Source organism: Theropithecus gelada, chromosome 3 (genome assembly GCF_003255815.1).
Source record: "Theropithecus gelada isolate Dixy chromosome 3, Tgel_1.0, whole genome shotgun sequence".
Classification (NCBI taxonomy): domain Eukaryota; kingdom Metazoa; phylum Chordata; class Mammalia; order Primates; family Cercopithecidae; genus Theropithecus; species Theropithecus gelada.
In genome coordinates this window covers 88,107,023-88,125,747 of record NC_037670.1, presented here as the reverse complement: position 1 = coordinate 88,125,747, position 18,725 = coordinate 88,107,023, and the positions used below count along the sequence as shown (strand labels likewise).

Sequence of the window (18,725 nt, the reverse complement as noted above, 5' to 3'; positions counted from 1 at the left end):
CGTGGGCAACAGAAACTCCTCATCAAAAAAAAAAAAAAAATCATCTTTTCTGAGACTAATTATAGACTATACACAAGGAAACATACCTGGACTCGGAAATTGGTCTTCTATGAGTACATCACCAAGGGTGAGGGATAAAAACTGGTACTTGGGTCTCTGCCAGCACCAGTGTCTCTTCTTTTTTGTCACCAGACTTAGAAGCTGTAACTTATCAGAGTCATTCAGATTTGATACTGCAATCAGGTCACCATCAGCATCAACTTCTCTAAGAAAATTCCTTGTTGCCTTGGCAAACATTTTGAAAGCTCCAGATTACCTGAAAAAGTAAAGTTATCCTAAAATCAAATAAGAAGTTACTATTTTGTGGCTTTTTTCCCTAAAATTATTGTATTTCTCCCTATTCACAACAGTTCACATGAAAGAATATCTTCTTCCTAAAAGACCCTCTAGTTTGACTTTAGCGGATAATAAAGAACTCAAATAGAGATATTGAAAGAACATATATATGCCAATCAGGATATAATAGGTTATGCTTCAGAAACAAACAATCCCTAAATCTTAGTGGTTTATAACAATAGGGTTTATCTGTTGCTCATACTACTTGCTCAATACAGGGGTACAAGAGAGTTTTGTTTATTATGGTTATACAGGGATCCAGACTGAAGGGAAAGCCAGCATCTTGAACGCTGTCAACCATTATCCAAGAGGAAAGAATTCTGGAAGATCTCACACCAGCAATTAAATGATCTGGCCCCAAAGTGACACAAGGAAGGTTGCTTACAGCTTGTCAGAACTAGTCACATGGCCTCAACCAAAAATAAGGGCCAGAAAATACAGTTTTATCAAGAATCTGGAAGGCAGGCTGGGCATGGTGGGTGATACCTGTAATCCCAGCATTTTGGGAGGCCAAGGTGGGAAGACTGCTCGAGCCCAGGAACTGGAAACTAGCCTGGGCACCATAGCCAAACTACTAATTAAAAATTTAAAAATTAGCTGAGTGTGGTGGTGCACAGCTGTAGTCCCAGTTACTCGGGAGGCTGAGGTGGGAAGACTGCTTGAGCCCAGGAGTTCAAAACTGCAGTGAGCCACGATCATGCCACTGCACCCCAGCCTGGGTGACAGTACAAGATTTTGTCTCAAAAAGGCAGAGAGCTGGGAATATTTGTTGAACAACAACATACTGACTACCGCAATAGATAGCTTACCTATGACTACCTATCTGAAGGGTCAAAGGTGCTTTTTCTCTACACTGTGTGATTTCTCATATTCAGATATGAAAAGTAACAAGCTATGCCTTTTTAACCCAGAAAATAAAGGCACAGTCATACTTTAGCAGGAGCGGAAAAGAAGAGACACATTGGAAGATATAAAAAAGGAAAATACTATATTCAGGAGAAGCAGCATAGACTGTTTAACAAATGCTTTTGGAACAATGGGCTAACCATCTGGAAAGAAAAAAACTGAATTCCTCTCTCATACCATACATAAGGCAAATTCCCAATGAAATCAAGAGGTTTCTTTGAGGAAAAAATGAAACTGTGAAAATACTAGAAAAAATAGAGAAATATTTGTACGATTGCAGGATGAGAAGGGCCTTTAGAAAGACAAAGGGCAAACTCAGAAAATAATTGTAATATTTATGACAGGGAACAAAAATGCTTAATATATATTTTTAAAACTTTTATAAATCAAGTTTTAAAATACTTTACTCCAAGAGAAATGTAGGCAATGGTTCTAAACCATTCACAATACACAAATTGCACAGAGCATGTAAATATACATACACACACGTATAATAAATTATCACATAAAAAAGAAGAAAATGACATTTTTACAAACTATCCATGGTCAAAATGAAAAGCTCTAATGGACAAGAATAGTGTTTTATTTTTGCTTGCACTGGCGCTTGGTACAGTTGCATAGTCACACAGTTCTTAGGATTTAAGAGATGAGAATAAGCTCAGACTTTAGCTCAATCCACTTTAGCATGAATCTCTTTTAGGGCATGGGAAATCATTTGTCTTATCAATCACTGGTTCTTTTCTATAGTATCTTTTCTTAGATTATTATGATGCAGTAGCTACCTGACCCTGTTCTTGTATATTAACACTAGGAATGAACATTTAAGGAAAAATTCTAAAACATGCAAGGAAGTTCCTTTCTGATAAGGTGAACTGCAAAGCAGCACGACTAAGGATGCTCAGGCTGTCATCTGTAATTAATCTGTTACTATGTCATGCATAAGAATTTTGCATTCAATGGAATACTCATTTATTTATTTACCAAATCATCAACTGAATCATTCACTAATTTTTCTTGAGTACCTACTATACTACCGTGTTTAAGCACTTAGGATACAAAGACAAAAAATAATTTCTCTCCTCAATGAGCTACTAGTTTGGTGGCCAGATGGAGAAATAAACAGCTTAGTTTTATGTTAGCTACTGGCAGAGATTGTTCCAGGGAAAGAACCAAGAAAAAGGCATCTAAATGTCATTGGAGAGAGGCATACTGTCACAGAAGTCCTCCTGAAGTCGATGACATCCAAGCTGCATTGTGTAGGCTAAGTAGAAGTAAGCCAGGCAAAGGAGCACTGTATGGATGCTGTAGCTGAGGAGAAGCCATTATGAAAGCACAAAATTTGCAGGAGGTGGTGGAGGGATGGGAAAGACAGTGCCAAGCAAATGGGTTACCACTGAGCTTGAGATGGCCCAGGAGACATTGTATTGATCTGCCATCCACCACTTTGACAGACTGGAATGACTGGTCAAGCTCTGAGCTTGACTCTTGCACTGGAATGCAGCATTCCAGAGTGGAGAAGGGCCAGAGACAAAGCTGCGGAGGCCCCCAATCTATGTCCTGCCTCTCCTGCAGGGCAGCCAGGGAAGCAGGTGCCATTGGAGGGTGTGTGATCAGAATGATCCCTTAGAAAAACCTTCTAGAAGCAAAATAGCAAAGGGACTGCAGGGGAGCAAGATTAGAGATGGACAAAAAATGACAATGCTCTGGACTAGGTCAGTGGCATGAAGATAGAAAAGATACTGGTTTGGTGAAGGTTGGTGATGAAAGAAAGAAGGCCCCCTGGGGCATCATCCTGGTATCCCAGGTGCAGGCTGGGAGATGAGAAGGAAAAGCCAGTTACCAAGAGAGGGAATTCGAAAGTAACAGATTTACTTTGCCAAACATGGGACTGGGTCTCCCCGAGGGCCTGTGAGAACTCGTCCTGCGAGTCCTGAAGAGCCACAGAACGATCTGTTTTAGTTTACCACTGCTGTCAGGATCTCCACTGTTACGGCTTCTATTCTTTTCTGGGACAAGCCGAAAGGGAACTCACTCACGCACTTGCCTTCAGATCACACAGGTTTCTGTAGAAACCAAATCAGGCTTGCCATGAAAAAGCAAAAGAAAACCCATCTGCTGTGAGTGGGAAAACCTTAGTAAAGACACCAATCCTCCCCCACAGGACTTAGACGGTAAAACAGAGGAAATTCCTAAATTATTTTTTAATGGTTTTTTTTTTTTCATCTAACATCAAACAGCTAATTTGGCTTCTTGACAGGGTAGGGTACTTTAAGGAGAGTGACTGGAGGTGGCTATTTATTGCTTTGTAGGTTGTTATTAGACTCAAACATTTTCATCCTGGAACTCTGAGAATATTCTCCTGGTGAAGTTAAAGTTAGAGGTTTCTTTATGACTATTATGTGTGAATTATACTGACATGGTTCAAAAATCTAAATTATGTAAAGGATACACATTGAGAAATCCCATTCCTGCCCAGGCCCCAATAACCCTTTCACTCCTCTCCCCTTCAGCCAAATTTCCTTCATATTTCTTTACACAGGTGTAGTTAAAAGGAACACACGCACTGCTCAGCATCTTGCTTTTCTGCCACATACTCCCTTATGCAGAGGTATCATTGTGCATTTTACTTGTCCCATGTTGCTGACCACTTGGGTTATTTCTGAACTTCTGTTATATTAAAGATGTCCCCAGTAAATACCGCATACAGATGTCCTCTTCATAAACAAACAAATGTATCTGAAGGGTAGATCCCTAAAAAAGAGATTGCTAGAACAATGGGTAAATGCATCTGTAATTGTAGGAGTTGTGCTATTCTGCAGTCTGACCAATAATGTTCAAAAGTATCCATCTTAGCAACAGCGTATCATTAGACTTTTGGATTTTTGCCAATCTGATAGGTGAGAAATGGAATCTCAGCCTAGTTTTAGGTTGTGCTATTTTAATACAAATAAGATCAAGCATCTTTTATTTTGTGGAAAGGCTTTCTGTATTTAACTGTGTTCTTTGCTCATTTTCTATTCTTGCTTTTTTTGGCTTTATTTCCAGGAATGTTTGATATAATAAATCTACTAAAATACAGGCTAGGAACAATAGAGTTTATAATGCAGCATTAGGGGACAATACACTGCCACCATCATTCTCAAACACGTAAGATAACTAGTCAGCCAGGAAAGATTAAAGAATATGGCCAGGTCCAAATAAATGAAGGCTCTAGAACTCAAGTTGCCTGACACAGACAAGCATGGTCATGTCTCAGCCAAAAGTCAGACTCTGGATTAAAAGTTTCACAATGCTCCAATTTGGGAGAAGATGAAAATGTCCTCAGGAGACATCATGCTCAAGTAGCTCATGGCCTAAAAACTCACCGCACTTCACAGTTGTTACAATAGATCATGGGCTGTCACACAGAGCCTTAAAAGTTATATTAGCAGCCAGGTGGGGTGGCTCAGGCCTGTAATCCCAATACTTTGGGAGGCTGAGGTGGGGCGGATCACCTAAGGTCAGGAATTTGAAACCAGCCTGGCCCAACATGGTGAAACCCCGTCTCTACTAAAAATACAAAAATTAGCATGGCATGGTGGCAGGCAGTAATCCCAGCTACTCGGGAGGCTGAGGCAGGAGAATCACTTGAACCTGGGAGGCAGAGGTTGCAGTGAGCCGAGATCAAGCCATTGCACTCCAGCCTTGGCAACAAGAGTGAAACTTTGTCTCAAAAAAAAAAATAGTTGTATTAGCAAACAGTCCTTATTCACTTGTCTGGCTTCCCAGCTCAAAGCAGGTGAGAACTAAAAAAGCCAAACCAAATGCAGTAAGGATATCTTAGCTCAAGTCAGACTCCTGGACAAGAGACCTTCAGGGGCAGACACCAAGAAAGCAAGACAATGACACAAAGCTAGCAAAGCACACAGCCAACTGGAGCCAGTGGGAACAAACAATCTTAAAAATAGTTGCCAGAGTAATGACTGCAGGAGAAGGTAACTATATTCACTACTGTCTGTTAAGACTGGTTCAGAGTCATGGAATTGTCTAGTTTTTGAATTAGAAGAGAAACCTCGTTCTTTCTCACACTCCATTCAGGATTCTTCTTAAGAATCGCTCTTGTTGAATCCTGGGCCTCTGCTTGAACAGTTCAAGAGAAGAAACTTCAACATCAAAATACTCTAGACAAAGAGAGGAGCCTTTTGAGTTGAGTGCCTGCTATGTTCCAGGCATGGGGCTTACTGCTTTATACACATTTCCTTATTTAATCTTCACAATAACTCTTTGAAGCAGGCATTGTCCACATTTTACAGATGAGGAAGCTGCGGTTCAAAGATGTTAAGTAACTTGCCCAAGATCACAGCAAAGAGAGAAGCAGCCCTGACATCTGGGAGCTGGCCTGGTACTCTCAGGCCCTGGTGTTGCTGACCATTAGGAATGTCACAGAGCATCAACATCAGGCAAGGCCACTCTTGTCATGATAAATCAACATGGAAACAAGGCTGCTCTGTAATCATACCTGAACACAGACAAAGCATGAACACGTTCAAAGCACAAAACTGATCAAATACCACCCCGCTTCCAATCATTAGCAGTCCTGATGAGTGACTACTGCTTCCTGACCAATCACAGCTACAGCCTCTCTCTGGCCTTCTCACCTTTTTGACGAGATTTACTAGGACACTCAGTCACAGAATTTCCCCTGCTTCCTGACCACATCCAATTCAGAGCAAAGCCCTCTTTCCCCAAACCACCTGCTACATGCCCAAATCCTCTGTCCTTTCTAACACCTCTTACTGAGACACCTCAGGGTTCCCCGTGGTGTCCCTCACTGCAAGGAGAAATAAACCAACTTACTGAACTGTCACTGTGTTCCTGGAGGTCTTTGGAGGGCATTGAACATCACATAGAGAATCAGTGCTGAGCCAAGATTCCACCTGAGGTCTACCTGACTCCAAAGCCTGTGCCCTTGGCCACTCTACTCTGCTGGCTCCCTGTTCAGTTTTTTTCTGTTCTAATGTGGGCCTCATATGATTCATTCTATAACATAAGAAAGTGCCCTTGAAAGGGTAAACCGCAGTTACAGTGGAAACAAAAATCATTGCTATGGAACATGTGTCATTTCCTTTCTATCTGGGGAGATGAAACATGGCTGTACTTGTCTACTTGTCTCATGGTTAACAATTTCAGCACACTTTGAATTAGTTTCAGTTTTCTAGACAGCAAAGTGCAATTGGGTCTATTAAATTAGAACAGAGGTGGCATCTTTTCTTATCTTCCTATGCCTACAGCCCAGTACCTGAACTCATTTTTAATGAGAAGACAACTTAATATTTCATCATTTCTTTCTAAAATAAAAATCAGTATGTGAACTCAATGATAGTCATAAGACAGGCATGAGCTTGGAAAGAGAGGAAGAGTGAGGGGGCAAAGGCTTTGGGGACGTGGAGTGGGTAACAGAAGACAGCCTGGGTACGAATAGAGAAGATGCGGTGTGGTGGCAGGCACCTGCGGTCTCAGCTACAGGTGGATGCGAGGATTCCTTGAGCCCAGGAATTCAAGGCTGCAGTGAGTGAGTTAGGATAGCGCCACTGCACTCCAGCCTCGGTGACAGAGCGAGACCTTCTCTCAACAATAACAAAGAACCCAGCCAAGGGACTGTGGCTGGAGGGCTGGGCCCTTTCTCTCTCAGATCTACCTCATGGTCTGGGCTCAACTTCTTTAGAAAAAGAGCTTGGTGGTGGTAGATTGTGAAGACAATTAATTTCACTCTTCAGCTGCTTCTCCAAGCCCACAGTACTCCTTTCATTCCACTTGGACTTGGCCATCTGTCTGGCCGCCTGCCTGCCTGCCTCTCAGGACAGCAACCCCAAGCCATCCATCCCTTTCACTATCCCCATTCACTGTTCTGGACAGAGAAGACTCTGGAGGATGGGCGGTCGGTGTGTTCAGTCCACAACCAACGCTCTTCTAAGAGGTGCCCTCTAGTCTTTCCCCTAGTGCAGACGGCAAGCAGCTCTGGAAAGGGTCAGGGGTCCTCAAATGGAGACCAAAGGGAGCCACGCGGGCAGCTGTCGAGAGCCATCCAGCGCATGCCGGGCACACCGAGTGGGACTTGGCTGCCTCCCCAAGCGAGGGGCCCTCTAAATACCGGAGCAAGGTGGCTGGGGTCTCTTTTCCGTCAAGAGAGACTGAACTCCGTATCTGCTCCGCGGCCCGCCTCCCCGTACACACGCCCCAGAGTCGGGAGAGCCTCCGCACCACCCAGAGGAGAGACCGGAAGACAAAGGATGAACGAGTGGGGAGCGGGTGGTCTGGGGGAAAGGAGAACGAAAATACCAGCTGCGCTTGCAACATCCAAGGAAGGAAGTGGCAGCGGGGAAGGGGAGAAGATGGGAAGGGGATGCTGAGTGTGAGTGGGGGCGGGACACGGTGATGGGAGGGAGACTGGGCCGGGAATGCGGGTGGCGAGGGGAGCGACGGGACCTGCAGTTCCAGCGGCCGGGCAGCCAATCGATTGGTCTCCCCTAGGAAGGAGCGAGGAGAGGGTGTCCCAGAGAGAAAGCGCCGCGCGGCCTCGGCTGCTCCCGGCCCGGGACACCCAAACGGACCAAAGAGGAGCCGGAGTGGAGCTCGCAGCGGATCCCGCAGCCTGCGTCCGCTGCGCACTTACCCGCGCGCCCGCTGCTGGGTCTGCGGCAGCCGCGCCCCCTGCGCTGGCGGAGTCGGAGGAGCCTGCGCTGGGCCGGCCAGGGGCGGGCGCTGGGGAAGGGCGGAGGGAGGGATCGCCGGCCGGGACCTTTGCTCCGTCCGGGCGCCCCAGAGCCGCGGGACTGGCCGCCGGAGGCTGCGGGAGGGGCGCGCCCGGCGGAGGCGGGAGGAGAGGAACGTGGGGCGGGGGCTGCAGCGGCGGCGGGCCCGGGACAGACCTCCCAGAAGCCCAGGAGAGAGCCGCTTCCCCTCCTTCGTTCGACTCCCTGGGAGCCGGGTTGCTGACGGCCCAGGGCTCGGCCAGAGTCCCCGCGCACTTTTCGGGACTCACCCGGGAGATGTCAGGGCCTCTCCGGAAGAGTGGGCTGCGCCTGCCTTCCGCGGCCGCCTCGCCTCTTCGCTGCGCGGGACCGTGGGGTTTGAGAGCGGCGCCTGCTCGCGGGGCCAGACCCGCCATTCACAGTGGAGTGTGGACTGACACCGTGGCTTCACGGTTCAACCAGGAAAGTCCAAGGCCTGTCCAGCCTGTGGGAGCCCCTAATACCCGTGCCTGGAGTAGTATCTGGGTGTGTGGTGCGACTGTACCCACACTTAGGCCTGCCGCTAAAAAGTGATTCATTCATGTAAACTCCACTCTAAACTCCTTGAGGGCAAAACCAAGCGCTCTCACACACTGGGTGCTCAATGAATACTGAACGAGGGAATCTAAGCATAGCTGGTGCTCAAACATTGCTTTCTGACGGATTGACTTAAATATTAGATCGTTTGCAACATTAGGACCAGGTGAAACCGATTAACCATTACTTAAGTTGTTACGATGAGGCAGAGCCAAAATCTCCCGGGCATGTGCAAGAGGGAAAGCGTTCTAATTGTGAACACCACGTGCCCCGCATAAGGCTGCATTGGCATCATCTGGGACTGGTTAGAAATGCCAAAAACGCCTGACCCGCCCCCAGGTCCAGAAGACAGATGTGAGCTTTGCCTCCTGTCTCCTTGCCAGTTGACTGGCAATGGAGGTTTTTCTTTTCTCAAAAGCCTGTGCCACAGTATTGGTTTCTGTGTGCCTCAAGTAACGAGCCCATTGCTCAGTAACATTTTTAGTCAGTATATCATCTTCACTGCAATGCTGTCTACTAAGCTGAGAGCAAGGAGTAAGAGAAAATGAAATCTCTGCCCTGTGAGAGCTCACACAGAGTATGGAGTTGTGTGGCTGTCTTCAAGGCTGGTCGGGGAGGGCAGGTAGAGAAGCCCAGCAGCACTTTCCCTTGGACCCCCCTATGCTTTAAACATATCTCTAGATTGTAGTTATCCGGCTCACTGTAAAGCCTTTCCTGACTATCCAAATTAAAAGTTCTGCCCACCCACCCATGGGAACACCTAGTTCCTCTGCTTTATTTTTCTGCTTTGCACTCATCACCATCTGATAGACTGTGTGCCTCCTACTTATTTCATGTATTATCCTTTCCTGTAAAACGACAGCAGCATGAGGGCAGCTGGTCTGTTTTGTTCCCTCTGCCCAGCACCTAGTTTAGGATTTGACACATGGTAGCTATCCAGTAAATAATTGTTGAGTTAAGAAATGAATCCTTTTGTTTGTTTCTCCACCTAGATTGTGGGACTGTACACATCCTTGCAGTACCCAGCACAAAATAGGTACACAATCAGTGGTTGTTGGATGAAGGAGTGGTTCGAAATGGTCCATGGTGGTGGGCCCCTGATTTGCTAATGTGATGAGATGTTGGACGAAAGAAAGAATCCCAGCCCTGTTAAGAGACTTTTCATCTATGCTATTGGTTCTCTTCATCATAAAATTATATGGTGATGACTCTGGCTTGTTGTCAGAGATTATTGCGTTCCCACCTAGGGTACTGACCTTAAGAATATCCTCATAAACAGTATACTCATCAGGTTCCCACCCCAAAAAGCCCCAGTCCTCTATCTAAATAGTTACCACTTGTAATTCAGAGTGGGTGAACTTTTTGATGCAACAGTTACGAAGTGGCTTCAAATTCCGTCCCTTTTTTTTTTTTTTGTCCTGCCCAGTCTTTTAATTAAATGCCCGAGGAAGACAGTAATAATATCAGCTGCTATTATTTATGTAGCACTTTCTGTCTACTGTCATCAAGCATGCTTCTGAGTACATGACATACAATGATTGACTCATTTAATCCTTACAACTATTTGAGGGTTTCAAGTTACAAATGAGGGAATTGAGGCACAAACTGGAATGCTCACACAGCTGGGAAGAGACAGAGCCACGATTTTAACGCAGGTTGTTCAGCACCATCTGAGTTTTAACCCACCACGGGGTACAGACTCTCCAGAACAGAAAATAGGAAGTGCAATAGGGGTCCCCCCACCCAAGCAGTGTAGGAGCATGGTCTGTGTTAGGAGAGGAGGATGACTTGTGTTCAAGATCTCACCTGACCCCAGTCTGCTGCTCTCCCTGTCCAATGGTGGAGGGATGAAAGGTTCTGGCACAACCATAACTTAAAAAAAAAAAAATAGTTGTGCTTATTATTATTGTTAGAGTATTTGAAGATTTCAGATGAACATATGCAACATGGAAACTTTTAGCCCAATTGGAAAAAAGTAAATAAAAAGAAAACATGGAACTCCAATCTTCTTATTCCATATAGATACATTCCCTTTGAGGAAATGGAGGGATATGGAAAGAAAATCTCACAGGAGATCAATTGGAGTGGTCATAATGATGATAGTAAGCATCTGCTTTCAAAAAGATTCATTATATAAACTATGTTTCAACTTACAGAGCTTCTGAAACACATCTGTTGGGTGTTGTGTATTTCCTACCCCATGCCTAGATTCTTGCTGAGGAAACAATATGGAAAGGGCAGCAAAAGTCAGTAAAACTCACTACCGGGATTTATTTCATAAATGAACTCGCTAATAAACCAGCTCTGCATGGCTGCCATAATTGCTTCCTAGTTCTTTGAGAACCACGTTTGGAGACCTGGACGTTTTCAGATTAATAACCTCTGCAAAGGAGAAAAACACAGACTTTGGATCCATCAGATTTGAGTGGAATCCAGCCTACCACTTACCAGCTGAGTGACTGTAGGCAAATTGTATAACTTCCCATTTAAAAATTACTTATAACATTGTCATGAGATTATATAAAGTACTCAGCCCATAGTAGCACTCAATAAAAATTAGTTTCCTTTCCTTTATTAATTACTTTTCAGCTAAAGTTGCCTTTAAATTAAGCCTACATTTTTCACATATGCATAATTTTGCCTTTTACCATATTGCTTGCTTCCCAGAGGAACATAGCTACTAACATAAATTAAAATAAAATTTGGCATACATTGATATATATTTTAACACTGATTTCATTTACCTCCCTAAATCCCAAAAGTGCTTTTTAAACTGGAGACTGTATTGCCAATGCATATTACTAATTACTGCTTTAAAATAAAAAGCTTTATAGAGGGTTAAATATGGTCCAGAATTAAATCTGTTTCTCTTGGTGTCCCAACCTTTTCTTATTCAATTGCAAGGCACAGATACAGACAGGAGAAGAATTGAAATTATTTGGCAGCTAGCAAATGACCAACCAATATTGTCAAATTGAAAGTCTTAATGCAAATATTATTGGACAAACAAGGAAATGTGAAATAATTTGCTGTACCAATTATCAACTGCTGTATAACAAACTACCCCAAAACTTAGTGGCTTGAAACAACCACCACTTTATTATAGCTCACAATTTTGTAGTTTACGGCTTTGAGCAGGGCTCAGCTGAGTGACTCTTCTGTTCCATGTGCACTAACAGGGGTCACTCAGTGGAATTTAGCTGGTGAAGGTGAATGGTCTGGTTTGGAGAGTCTTGGATAACTTCACCCATGTCTTTGCCCATTCAGGATGCTGTAATGCTGTAAGAAAATACCATAGACTGAGTGACTTATAAACAACAAACCTTTATTTCTAACAGTTCTGGAGGCTGAGATGTCCAAGATGAAGACATTAGCAGATTCGATGTCTGGTGAGATCCTACTTCCTAGTTCACAGATAGTGACTTCTCGATGTGTCCTCACCTGGTGGAAGGAAAGAACAAACAAAACAAGCTCCCTGGGTCTCTTATAAGGGCACTAATCCCATTGATGAGGGCTCCACCTCATGACTTAATCACATCCCAAAGGCTCCACCTCCTGATACTATCACATTGGTGATTAAGTTTCAACATGTGGCTTTGGGGAAACACAAACATTCAGACCATAGCATCTCACATCTAGTGCACTGGCAGGGATGCCTTGGGGGTGGGACTGAACTTGAGGGTTATCAACTAGAGCCCTACATTTGGCCTCTTCATTGCAGTGGTTTTTGGGAAGTCAGACTTCTTATAGCGGAGGCTCAGAGCTCCAAAAGCGAGTGTTCAAGAACAAGAAACAAGTCAGAAGCTACAAGTCTTGTGACTTAGTCTCTAAACACCCAGAACATAACTTACAAACAAGCCCAGATTCAAAGATAGGGGTGGTATATTCTACCCCTCACTCGGAGAAACAGCAAAGAATTTCCAGACATCTTCTATCTGCTGCACTTGTTTTCATGAAAGAAAGTGGCATTACAGGATAGGCGCAGTGGCTTCTGTCTGTATTCCCAACACTTTGAGAGGCTGAGGTGGGTGGATCACTTGAGCCCAGGAGTTAGAGAGCAGCCTGGCCAACATGGTGAAACCCCATCTGTACTAAAAATACAAAAAAGTAGCCGGTGTGGTGGTGCATACCTGTAGTCCCAGCTACTCGGGAGGTTGATACAGGAGAATCACCTGAGCCCGGGAAGTTGAGGCTGCAGTGAGCTGTGATAGTGCCACTGTACCCCAGCCTGGGTGACAGAAACTGTGTGTCAAAAAAAAAAAAAAAAAAAAAAGCCATAAAAGAAAGTGGCATTACATAAACAAAGTTAGTAAAAACTTCTATATTGTTTACCCATTGTTCATGGAGAAACATACATTATTATCAGCATTAAGGAAATTTGTGATGAAGACCAGTAGTCAGCCACCAGATGTCCAATTTACAGAAATATTCAAAGTAATATAATCCAGAGATATACAAACTTTTTTCATCTCATTATCATTATTTTTAAATATTGTCCAGCATCCAAGAGAGCTTTACCCAGCATAGAGAAGTAAAGTCCATACACCCAACATCTTTTTAATGTAACAAATATTTATTAGTGACCTACTATGTGCTGGATGCTATATTAGGTATAAGGATACAAGGTGACCAAGGAGAATGTGCTTCATGCCCTCCAGGTCTGTGGGCTTTGTAGTATAGCAGGAAAGGCAGACAGATAAACAATAAGGATAGAGGATGAGAAGTACAATGATCAGCAGTCCTTGTTAGGGTAAGCTAACTGCTAAAATGAACCCCAAAATTATAATTGCTCAAATACAATAGTAGCTTATTTCCTACTTGGTAAACAATGTAACTAAGGTACTTCTAGGTTTTGGGTGGGGTAGGTGGGGCGGAAGAACCACAGTCCTCATTCCTTCAGGAACCAGGCTGGGGGAGGCTTAGCTCCAGGTTGCTGAGGTTGCCGTGAACATGGGCACCTCCAGCAGATAAGGAAAGATCCTGGAGACTCCCTCATGGGAGATTTTTATGGGAGTGGCACTTTTGGGTACAGGATGCATTCCAACACTCCCAGTGGATGCCTGAAATGGAGGATGGCACCAAACCTGGCCAGGATCAACTGGAACACATTTCTGCTCATGTCTTCCAACCACAAATTCAATGCCTTTTTCATCTTAAGTAAGCACTTATCACACATGGTGGCCATAACATTTGCAGTTTGAGGTGAGATAGCAAAACTAGCACAAATTTCTTTTCCCTTCTTTAGCTTCACAGAGAGATTTGTTCTTGAAATAGATCTTAGCAACTTCGGCATACAATTTTTTTCTTTCCATATTGAGAACTTTCACTTTTTCACTTAAAGGAAGTACTTTACAGCTTCTCTTTGGAATATCCCAATTGGCCGCATCATTACTATTGCACAGAGGGGCCATTACTAGATAAAATAAGGGTGATTGAACTCAAGCACAGCAATGTCATGACAGCCAGTCTGATAACCTAGACGGCTACAAAGTGACCAGCAGGCAGGAGTGTCGACATGCTGGACAAGGGATGATTTGTGTCACTGGAGAGGACAGGGCAAGACAGCATGAGATTTCATCATACTACTCAGAATGGCACGAATTTAAAACTTATGAATTATTTATTTCTGGAAATTTCCATGTAATATTTTTGGACGGAGATTGATCATGGGTAACTGAAACCACAAAAAGAGAGACTGCAGATAAGGGGAGCCTACTGTACCTTCCTTTGGCCAGAAATCAGTCACAGAGTCTCTCCTAATTTCAAGACAGGCTGGAAAATGTAGTCTTTGTGCTCCGGAAAAAAAGGAACTGGGTTTCGAGAGCAGTGGCAGATTCAGCTTTGTACAAAATGATTTTAGAGGGCAAATAGGTGATGGCCAAGCCCGGAGCTTTTTATATAGAATCCCAACTAGGGTAAACCAGACGGCTGAACTGATTTAGTTTAAACAACATATTTTTGGATTGTATAATATATTCTATTTTTAAAAATGAGCCTTTCTTAATCCTACACCTGATTCCAAGAGTCATCTAAGAATACACGGAGAGACTGGTGATAGAGTAGGTGAAGGTGATGTTTTCATCTATAACAATTTATTAGTGATACAACTTCTTAGCTGAGTTATAATTGGAGGGGGAGTATGGGAATTGTATGCACATTTGTTGTTTGGTAAGGTCCTTAAAAAGGCTAATTGCAATGGAAAAAGCAATTTGGCAAAGAAAATTATCCTGGCATCTGACTCAATCATGACTGATTGCTAAAAGCACCAGTGTAATAAATGTGTTGTTCTGAATGATGGAAAAGAAAACAGCTCTGGAAGTAGAGCTTCTGTCACCTTAAGCACCTGTGATATCATGAAAGCTTTTGTTTCAAACTGTTGGTAGAAATGGAATTTTTTTTCTAATACTATACGTTGAAACCTTCAAGCTTCTTTTTTTCTTCCCCCAAAAACTGTACCTGTCATTTCTCTCTGAGGCTCCATTTCTGTAAGGAATCTAGACATCCAGTGGGAATGGGCACACAGGGACTTCAGAAATCAAGTCGGCTTGCTTTCTGCAAGTAAATCCATCTTCTTTTGCTAACTTTCTTACATTAAAAAGCAATTTAAAAAAATCACCACCACCCCAAACCAAGCAAATCCCAGTGTCAGTGTGGGCAGCCGACTAAGACATGGCTGTTTGATGATTCTGGAGTTGGTGCAAATGCTACATTTGAGTTCCATCTCTGCCTCCTACTTGCTGTCACCACTTTTCCAAGCCTCCGTTTCCTTATCTGGAAAGTGGGAATAATCACGCCTAGCTCACTGAGTTACTGTGATTAGGTATACCAGCAGACACTTGATAAATGGTAGGTATCATTATTAGTTTCTGACTCCCTGGAATTCCATTCCATTTTACACATATTGGTGAGTGCCTAGTGTGTACCTGAATACATCTGGATTCCTGCCTTTAAGAAGCTTACAACCACTAGAGGAGTGACCTGATGAAAAAGCTTTAAAAGGTCCCAGCAATTCTGACTTGGGAGAGGGAGTTTTGGGAAAACGTACCATGGAAAGACCAGCCTTTGATTAGGGCCTTACAGAGAAGGCTGAGCAAGCATGCTTCAAAGTTCCCCGAATCCATTTCTCACCTCTCCTTCCTCACCAGAAAGCCTGGCCCTGGGTAACACTGGGCCTCCTCTCTAGGAATGATTAGCCTTACATCCCAGAATTAGAAATAGATTGGAGGTATAAATAGCCCCTAGAGGAGTCACAGTGCGATAAACAATACCATTAAGTTATAAATGTCGATGCAGATCCTTTCTTGTTGAAAATACACAAAACGTTTACAAAAATAAAATTAATATGAAATTATTCTACAGCCTTGCTATTTTTAGCTTAGTTAGAACAATGGGCACTGTTAAATTGTTTAGCCTAAAGCTCCCTCCTTAGTATTTCAAATTCAGCCTAAAGGTTGCTCTGAGTATAGTGCACTGTAACCTCACTGGATGTGTTAGGTTACAATTCAGCCAATCACAGGGCCAACTGCTCAACCCAGTGTTGAAATAAGGTGGATGCAGAGCTGAGCCCAAACCAGCTGTTTCTGAACCTCACTCCCCTTTTCTGTACGTCACTTATCTTTTTCTGTCCCTCAGTGTTATCCAGACATGTGGCAGCCCCAGAGTTGCTCCGAAGCTGTTCTGGTTCTAGGAGCTGCCTGAGGCAAGAATCATTCTTTGCTCAATTAAACTCTGTTAAAGTTCATTTATCTAAAGTTTTTCTTATAATAGCACCAAGTTAGATATCTATAATACGCACATTTTGGATTGCTTATTTTTGTCCAGCATGATCCTTTATATATATCATTTCATTGGATCTTTGTACAACTCTATAAATTATTACTGTCCCTATTTTACAGATGGAAAAAAACTGAATCCTAGAGAGGCAGCCTATAAACCTGGCACAATATATATGAGGATTTGAACTCAGATCTGAGTTCCACACTCTAACTTTTGACTACTGCCTAATGGGTAAATCTGGGGAAGATGTCAAACATTTAAACATAAACGTCAAAGTCCATATTTTTACCTTTAGGTAAATTAATATTCATTCACTGAAAACAGATTATTTCTTCTGTTCTTAAATGTTCTCTAGGTTAGTGACTCCTAAAACAACTGCTGTAGTTCAGTCTAGTGATTTCTATGGCCATGATATTGAATTACATTGTGTGTGTGTGCGTGTGCGTGTATGTGTATGTTTGCATGTTTGCACAATCAACCTATACTCATTCATTTTGTTTTTAATAAAATCCAGATCCTGCACAACACTTTATTTATTTATTTATTTATTTATTTATTTATTTATTATACTTTAAGTTCTGGGGTACATGTGCAGATGTGCAGGTTACACAGGTATACATGTGTCATGGTGGTTTGCTGCACCCATCAACCCATCATCTACATTAGGTATTTCTCCCAATGCTGTCTCTCCCCTAGAACCCCAGACCCTGACAGGCCTCAGTGTGTGATGTTCCCCTCCCTGTGTCCATGTGATCTCACTGTTCAACTCCCACCTCTGAGTGAGAACATGCAGTGTTTGGTTTTCTGTTCCTGTGTTAGTTTGCTGAGAATGATGGTTTCCAGCTTCATCCATGTACCTGCAAAGGACATGAACACATCCTTTTTTATGGCTGCATAGTATTCCATGGTGTATATGTGCCACATTTTCTTTATCCAGTCTATCATTGATGGGCATTTGGGTTGGTTCCAAGCCTTTGCTATTGTGAACAGTGCCACAGTAAACATACATGTGCATGTGTCTTTATAGTAGAATGATTTATAATCCTTTGGGTATACACCCAGTAATGGGATGGCTGGGTCAAATGGTATTTCTAGTTCTAGATCCTTGAGGAATTGCTACACTGTCTTCCACAAAGGTTGAACTAATTTACACTCCCACCAACAGTGTAAAAGCGTTCCTGTTTTTCCACATCCTCTCCAGCATCTGTTGTTTCCTGACTTTTTAATGATCACCATTCTAACTGGTGTGAAATGTTATTTTTAACATTTAAAAAATTATTATGGGCTGGGCACAGTGGCTCACACCTGTAATCCCAGCACTTTGGGAGGCCAAGGCGGGTGGATCACCTGAGGTCAGGAGTTCAAGACCAGCCTGACCAATATCGTGAAACCGCGTCTCTACTAAAAATACAAAAATTAGCCAGGCGTGCTGGTGGGCACCTGTAATCCTAGCTACTCAGGAGGCTGAGGCAGAAGAATCGCTTCAACCTAGGAGGCAGAGGTTTCAGTGAGCTGAGATTGCGCCACTGCACTCTGGCCTGGGTGACAAAGTTAGATCCCATCTAAAAAAAAAATTATGATGAAATATTTGTCTCATATAAAGGTATATAAGAATAACATAATGAACACATGTACCCACTACCCAGTTAAAAAATAAAACTATACAGAATGTACAGAAGTTTCTGTATATTCATGTCCAGTCTCATTATCCTCCCTCTCCCTCCCCCATCACTGCAAGAGGAAACCTCTATCTAGAATGTTTACGTTATTTTTATGAATTCTAGGGGTCTGTGTTTCTAAAAAAGTGAGAAGAGTTGGGTAGCATGACTTTGGTTGGATTTTCAAAGGAAAATGGAGTTGTAGAACTTTTTTTTTGTTTCTACTGAAGTTTTTGTCATTTCTTACAAACTTGTTATAAACCACAGTTGTTGTAGGGCTAAGAAATCTGGGATAAAGTTAAATTAAAAATTTTGTATTATCCAAAATATCTGCAAAAAACGTAAAGACATTTTCCTAGATCATAGTTTAGAGGCCAATTTCCCCTTTTATATCTTCTCTAATAATTCTCCATTATTAGAAAGTGCAGAAAAAAATGCTTTTGATGGCTCTCGGGCATGTTTGTGTAATACTTTATTAAGTGCCATCTGCCTTTGCTTTATTAATGTTTTATTAAGAGTCATCTGGTTGTTGCTACTGATCATATAGACTCTGCAATGAATCAGTTCTCGCCCATTAATAAATTATCAAGTTTCATCATTAGCAAAAGAAATTAAACTGAGCAGAACAAAGAGCAGAGGGGCAGGACACCCATGTCCCAAGGCTGCCCCCATCTGGTTTTGT

At 42.9% G+C, this 18,725-nt stretch overlaps 1 protein-coding gene across 2 annotated transcripts in view; it reads right to left on the bottom strand.

Moving 5' to 3' along the window:
- Nucleotides 1-8,730, bottom strand: part of GSDME (gasdermin E) — a 59,851-nt gene extending 51,121 nt beyond the window's left edge. Inside the window, exons 1-2 of one of the 2 annotated variants that reach the window (XM_025380232.1) lie at nucleotides 8,324-8,730; nucleotides 87-316 (exon numbers count right to left, since the gene is read on the bottom strand). In XM_025380232.1, the coding sequence (XP_025236017.1) occupies nucleotides 87-297 (211 nt within the window). In that variant the 5' untranslated portion in view covers nucleotides 298-316; nucleotides 8,324-8,730. Of the gene's footprint in view, nucleotides 1-86; nucleotides 317-7,954; nucleotides 8,103-8,323 lie in introns of those variants that run through there. The other variant, XM_025380231.1, reaches the window with a different exon arrangement.
- Nucleotides 8,731-18,725: the final 9,995 nt, after the last annotated feature.